The sequence below is a fragment of the Manihot esculenta genome, chromosome 13 (assembly GCF_001659605.2).
Source record: "Manihot esculenta cultivar AM560-2 chromosome 13, M.esculenta_v8, whole genome shotgun sequence".
NCBI classification, from domain to species: Eukaryota; Viridiplantae; Streptophyta; class Magnoliopsida; order Malpighiales; family Euphorbiaceae; genus Manihot; species Manihot esculenta.
In genome coordinates this window covers 6812885-6819458 of record NC_035173.2, presented here as the reverse complement: position 1 = coordinate 6819458, position 6574 = coordinate 6812885, and the positions used below count along the sequence as shown (strand labels likewise).

Sequence of the window (6574 nt, the reverse complement as noted above, 5' to 3'; positions counted from 1 at the left end):
AAGGCTCTATAAATAGCTGGACTTACCACAGTCGAAGCCAACAAAACATAAGCAATTCACATTCTCTGCTTCATCATTCCCATACCCAGAAAACAAACTACACTTTCTTTCTTTTTTCTTTTTTGTCTGAATACTTCACGACAAGAAGCCAACACTATGAAGGTAATGAATTTTGAATCATACAAACAATCACTTAATTTTGTGTTGTATCAATGATTTATGCTAATATTTGAGTTGGGTTTTTGCTTTCCCTGAATTGCAGCAAAAGGTGGTGATCAGAGTTTCCTTGAATGGCGAAAAGTCTCGCTCTAAAGCCCTGAAGATTGCAGTCAGCGTTTCAGGTAAGCAGAACAAGAAAAAATCGACTGAATTTTCAATTCCCACTTACAAAATTCAGCAATTTTAGTTCATTTGGCTGATGGGTTTTGTTTATTTTGATTGTAGGAGTCGAATCAGCTGCTTTAGGAGGAGGGCAAGACAAGAGCCAAATAGAGGTGGTAGGAGATGTCGACCCTGTAAAGCTAACAACTCAGCTGAGAAAGAGCGTTGGGCACGCAGAGCTGCTGAGTGTAAGCTTTTAAAACATTTCAGTTATTTTAATTTGATTTGATTTTAATAAAAAAAAATTAAAAAAATTAAATTAGACTTATTAATAATAATAATATATTATTTTCAATAATATAGAAAAATTAAATTATATTAAAATTAAAATATTTTAATTAAATTTTAAAATATTAAAAATTAAATTTTAAATTTTTTCAAAATTTTTATTGATAAAATTATTTTCATGTAAAAATAAATAGAAGAAAAAATAAAGAAATTTAACAAATTTTTTTAATAGGATAATTTTTTATTTATAAATAATAAATTAAAGTGCATACAAAATTATTTTAAAAGAAGAAGAATAAAGAGATGGGTGATTGAAATCTCTTATACATATAGATAATTTGACAAAGAAAAAAATAAAATTTCTATTATTAAGTCTTTTTTTATTTTAAAAAATTAAATAAATCTTCTAAAATATTGCTCATTCCACAACTTGCTACCATCAATATCTCATTGATGAAAATTATTTTTTATATTTAAGTATTCAAATTTCAATTAAAAGAATAGTCAATGATCCACACAGAAACAAACAAATCTACTAAATAATAATAATAAATAAGGGGAACCCGCACGACTCAGACCATTGACTAAAAGTCTTTAAATTTTATCTCTAATAATAATGTGGTCCTTATATTTTGAAATTTTGATTATTTAATGGTAAGCAATATTTAGTTTCCACTAAAATATTCGATTGAATTGAATTAATTTAAAAATTTAATTTAATTTTTTATTTATTTCAATTTGATTTAATTTTTAATTTTAAAAATTTTAATTATTTTAATTCAATTTTAATTAAAAAATAAATCATAATAATATATTATTTTTAATAATATCAAAAAATTAGATTATATTAAAATTAAAATATTTTAATTAAATTTTAAAATGTGTGAAAAATAAAAAATTTATTAAAAATTTAAACCGTTCAAATCAAACTGAATCAAATTGATTCAGTTCGATTCAATTTTTAACCAAAATCGATTCAGTTCAGTTTTCATAAATACTAAAATTTTAATTTTTAATTTATTCAATTCGATTCGATTCAAAATTAAACCGACTGAATATTCACCCCTAATTAGTTCCGCCTCACATTTTAATTTCTTCTATTCATATCTCTATTTTCTAATAATTTTTAAATTAAAATACCAGTTCATATAAGTTGTAATTATTGACAGTTCTACCCCTTAATTTTATAATTATTCATAATTTCATATATTTTTTATTTCTTCTCTCACACAGGAGAGAGATATAGAGAGAGAGACAAAAAGAGTGAGAGATGAGGAGATAAGCATGAGGGATTACAAGATGAATATGGGATGAATTTACAAAAAAAAATCAGTGATGGATTTAGCGACGGAAATTCTTTCCGTCAGAAAAAAATTTAGTGACGGAATTAACAAATGCTTTATGTTTATATTTTTAACGGATTTACAGTGGATTAGCGACGGATTTTTATAATATATTCTGTCGCTAATCTATAAAAAATACAAACAATATAAAAAAATTCTAATATTCTCTTTCATCTCTCTTTTGATTTTCAGCTACTCTTTTTCCCTCCTCTCTTCTCCTCAGCACTGCATCCTTCTCCTTACCATTGTCATCACCGCCGCCGCTGTATCCGTGGCTGTCGCGTGTTCCCGTCGCCTCACCATCGCTGTTGCTACTGCTTTTTCTACTGCCGTAACTATGTCGCCATTGCCGGAGCCGCCACTGCCATTGCCACTCACCGTCGCTGCAGCTACTGATTGTTGCCACTCCATGGAAGTTAGTGATGGAATGATTGGTTGATTCTCTTATGATATGATTAATGTATGTTTGTCTTACTACTTTTTAATTTTGTATTAATTAATAGATTAATAATTTTGAAAAAGATTAGATGATTATTTAATTAGCCATTGAGTTTGATGGGTTTATTGTTTAATTGTTTGTATTTGTGTTCTTTATTTATTTATTTGGGGTTTTGAGTTGACATCAATTATTGAGGATATAATTATTTTTGAATATTTTTTGGATTATGGGTGATTAGTAAGCTACTAATTTTTATAAATCAAGTAAGATAGGTTGTAAATTTAACATAAATTTAATTAAATGTTTATAAAATTAATTAAATGTTTATAAAATTATTAATTTCAAATGTGGTTATTAACTATATAGAGAGTTATATTTTAGAGCTAATTATGGTTTGTTAAATTTTAAAATGGTCAAAATTGTACATTAAATTAAGATGAATAAACTAAGAAAAGCAAGTCATGTACAAATCTTTTTTAAAAGCAAAAAAAAGAGAAATTACTATTTATCATAAAATTATTTTTTAAATATTACTTATATTCAAAATCAAAAGTGTTTATATTTCTAATAGTTAAAATGAAATGATATGAATTATTTTTTTTAATTTGAATTCGATCATTAGAATGAATTATAATTAAAATTTAAAAAGAGAGTATTTTATCTTTTATTAAATTTATCAAACACAAATTTAAATATATAGTGTCAATAAGTTTTAAATATATCAAATTATATATTTAGAAAAAAAAAATAGCATTGTCCCTTCTATAAATAGCACAACCCATCTCGCTAGGCTAACTATCCTCTTCTCTCTCTTCTTTCTTTTCTCCTATCTACTTCCTCCTATTCCCTCTCTTCTCTTATCCTATCTCCTCTTACTCTCTCCACCACCATTAACACGCCACCCCATCAAAGCTCTCTCTTATTTGTTTGCTTCAAGCCAAGACCATGACAAAGGTATACAACGAACAACATTATTACTAATTATTATTATTTTGAAACTTTTATGCAAAATAAAGTTACTTGAATTTTTTTGCTAAATATTTATGGGATTTGGTTGCTGCAGAAGAAGATGGTGATCAAAGTATTCATGAACGGTAACAGCAAGACTCGCTCCAAGGCCCTGCAAATTGCAGTTACCACTAATGGTATTTAAATTATAGAAAACAAACCATGTATAAATTTTTTGATTTCTTAAAGTTTTTGTAGTTTTTTAATGATGTTCCTTGTGGGCGGCGGATGGAGCAGGAGTGCAATCTGCAGCTCTAGGAGAGAAGGATAAGGACCAGCTAGAGGTGGTAGGAGAAGGAGTGGATGCAGTGAAACTCATAGCTTCATTGAGAAAGAAGTTGGCGAAATGGCCTTGCTTGACTTATATTTTGCCAAAAACTCAAGTGCACGCAGAGCTTCTAAACATGAAGGACGTAGAGGAGAAAAAGTAAGAAAAGGAAGCGGAGACTAAACCAGTGGCTCCTTCTGCCGACAATTATATCTACCACCACAATCCCAACCCTTTCTGCATATACATATAGCTTGCTTTTATTTACTTTGTTTATGCTTCTTGCTTGATTTTTATCATTAAGGGAATCAATTATTTTTGAATTATACTTCAAACAGCAATGTTAAGCAAATCGATATTTGCTAATCATGATTACACCACTATTTCAAAAAGTCCCTACGAATTTTGATTGTGATGCTTCAAAAGTCTTATAAGGAAATTGTAAGGAAATTTCTCTTGTAATTTTTTAATCATCTTCTGTACTTATTAGTGAAGAGAAATTACACTGTAATTTCTGTATAATTTTCCTGGAAATAAGGTTTATATATGGCAAATGTCGTTTTCATGGTGAGAATTAGAGGTCTTCATGAAGAAGACAAAACTTATGTTAGGTATAGCTTGCCCAAATAATAATAATGAAAATACTGAATCATCGCTATTACTAAATGTGTTGACTTGAAAGTCAATACATAGAAAAAAATAGTAATAAAAAAAGAAGAATATTCAAAAATTAGAAAATGTCTGGTTGGAGTGGGACTCGGCCTTGGCCCTGGCCCACTTTGCTCAACTTCAAATGTCTTGTATGACGTGTCGTTTTCCACAAGGAAAATCAATCCAACTATACAAAAAGAATGCAAAACATTATCATTTTTAATATATTTTTTAATAAATAAAAATCTTATTAATGAAAACCATGAAAATTTAGCATGATGTCATTCTGCTAAACTCTAATCAACAGAATTCTCCTTCACACCTAGCCTAAGAAAACCACATTAAATATTTTTTATATATAAATTATTTTTTTAAATAAATAGAGGCTATTTTTTAAAAAGAAATTTAGGTTAAATTTTAAATATAAAATATTATAATAATTATATTAATTATAATTTTTTATATAATAAAAATATGTATATACATTCAAAATTATATTTTTTAAGAATCACATATTTAAATTATATATATATAAAATAAATAATATAATGTATTTTTATTCATCATTTTACATATAAATAATAGCAATTGTACTTTACCAAAATGTTTAGGATATGATTAACTGCAATTAATCATTCGTAGCTATTAATTATTAGTTATTAATTATATTTAATAAATTAAATTAAATATATTTTTATATATTTCAATAAATTTAAATATTTTAAAACACGTAATTTTATATAAAGTTAAGGAGGAATAGAGGATTAAGGTGCGTAGAATTTGATTTAAATTAAAAAAAAATAATCAAATTAAATTTATTTTGAAAATTTGATTTAATTTTTTATTTTATTTTAATTTGATTCAATTTTTATTTTTAAAATTTTTAATTTTTTCAATCTGATTCAATTTTGATTAGCAGAAAATCAGTAAAATGAAATCAAATCAATTAATTATTAATAATATATTATTTTTTATATTATAGGGAGTGTAAATTATAACTAAAATTAAAATATTTCAATTAAATTTTAAAATCTTAAAAATAAAATATAAAAAATTTCATTAAAAAGTCCGATCAACTAAATCGAATCAGATTAGTTTAATTCAAATCAATTTATATTCAAAATCAATTCGGTTCAATTTTTATAAATGTTAAATTTTTAATTTTTAATTTATTTAATTCAATTCAAATTTAAACTAAACCATCAAATACTCACCACTAACTACAACACTACAATTTGTTGAACTAATAAGTTAAAGTTTTAAGAATTGGCAGTTTTTGTGATAGAAACTATTATGTTGAAATCGGGCACCGGATGTAACTTGGATGATAGATTTTACAGTTTTTGCGATAGAAGCTATGCCGAAATCGGACACCGGATGTAACATGGGTGATAGATTTTGCAATTTTTAGAATGGAAGCTGTTATACTGAAATCAGACACCGGTTGTAACATGGGTGATAGACTTGATAGTTTTTGGAATAGAAACTGTTATACCGAAATCGGGCGCCGAATATAATATAGGCAATAGACTTTGCAGTTTTTAGAATGAAAACTGTTATGCCGAAACAAAGAATAAAAGAAAAGAATATAAAAAGAATTTCCAAAACACTAATTAAATGATTTTGACATAAATAACTTTAAATGAAATTATTTTTTATAAAATTCTAACAATTTTAATAAGATTTACTTTTAATTCAAAATTAATTCTCACAAAAATTCAAAAAAATTCAATTTTTACACTATTAATTTTGCTAAATACAAATTAAAAAAAAATAATTTCTTTTGAATTATTTGAAAATTAGGCATTCTAAACAAGGTATAAGCAATATATATATTAGAGGAGAAGAAAAGGATTCATTTGAAACTTTTTTTAAGAAAAAAATTTAAATAAATTTAAATAAAATAATGAATGATTTTAATTTTTTCAATATAAATTTTTTTAAAAAGAATTGATTTTTTATTATAAATAAAAAATAAAAAAATACAAATCAAATTAAATGTTTGACAAATTTTTAATTTTAAATTAAAAAATGTCTAACCTTTTGTTTTGATATGATTCATTATGCAGTAAAAGAATTTAAATGATTTCTTGTAAAATTATGCAAGATATAATTTCTTCTAAAATGAAAAATTTTAAATTAAAAAAAATAAAATTTTTTATTTCAAACAAGAAAATAGCTAGATAAAAAAAATCAGTTAAATTAAATTGTTTGAAAATTTTTAATTTAAGACGGAAGGCAATGCGAGGAGAGCTT

The 6574-nt window shown here is 25.1% G+C and overlaps 1 protein-coding gene across 1 annotated transcript; it reads left to right on the top strand.

Moving 5' to 3' along the window:
• On the top strand, positions 1-4041 carry LOC110630478. The gene is made up of 7 exons (XM_021777992.2): positions 1-162; positions 263-341; positions 445-569; positions 2145-2342; positions 3286-3345; positions 3455-3536; positions 3637-4041. The coding sequence occupies exons 1-7, from the start codon at positions 157-159 to the stop codon at positions 3828-3830; spliced, it is 744 nt and encodes a 247-aa protein (XP_021633684.2). The 5' UTR covers positions 1-156; the 3' UTR covers positions 3831-4041.
• The last annotated feature ends 2533 nt before the right edge of the window (positions 4042-6574 follow it).

Excerpts from the sequence above, each read along its gene's own strand:
- LOC110630478 (XM_021777992.2), top strand. Across the intron at positions 342-444 it reads GATTGCAGTCAGCGTTTCAG|GAGTCGAATCAGCTGCTTTA; the intron begins GTAAGCAGAACA and ends TTTTGATTGTAG. Across the intron at positions 570-2,144 it reads GGCACGCAGAGCTGCTGAGT|CTACTCTTTTTCCCTCCTCT; the intron begins GTAAGCTTTTAA and ends TTTGATTTTCAG.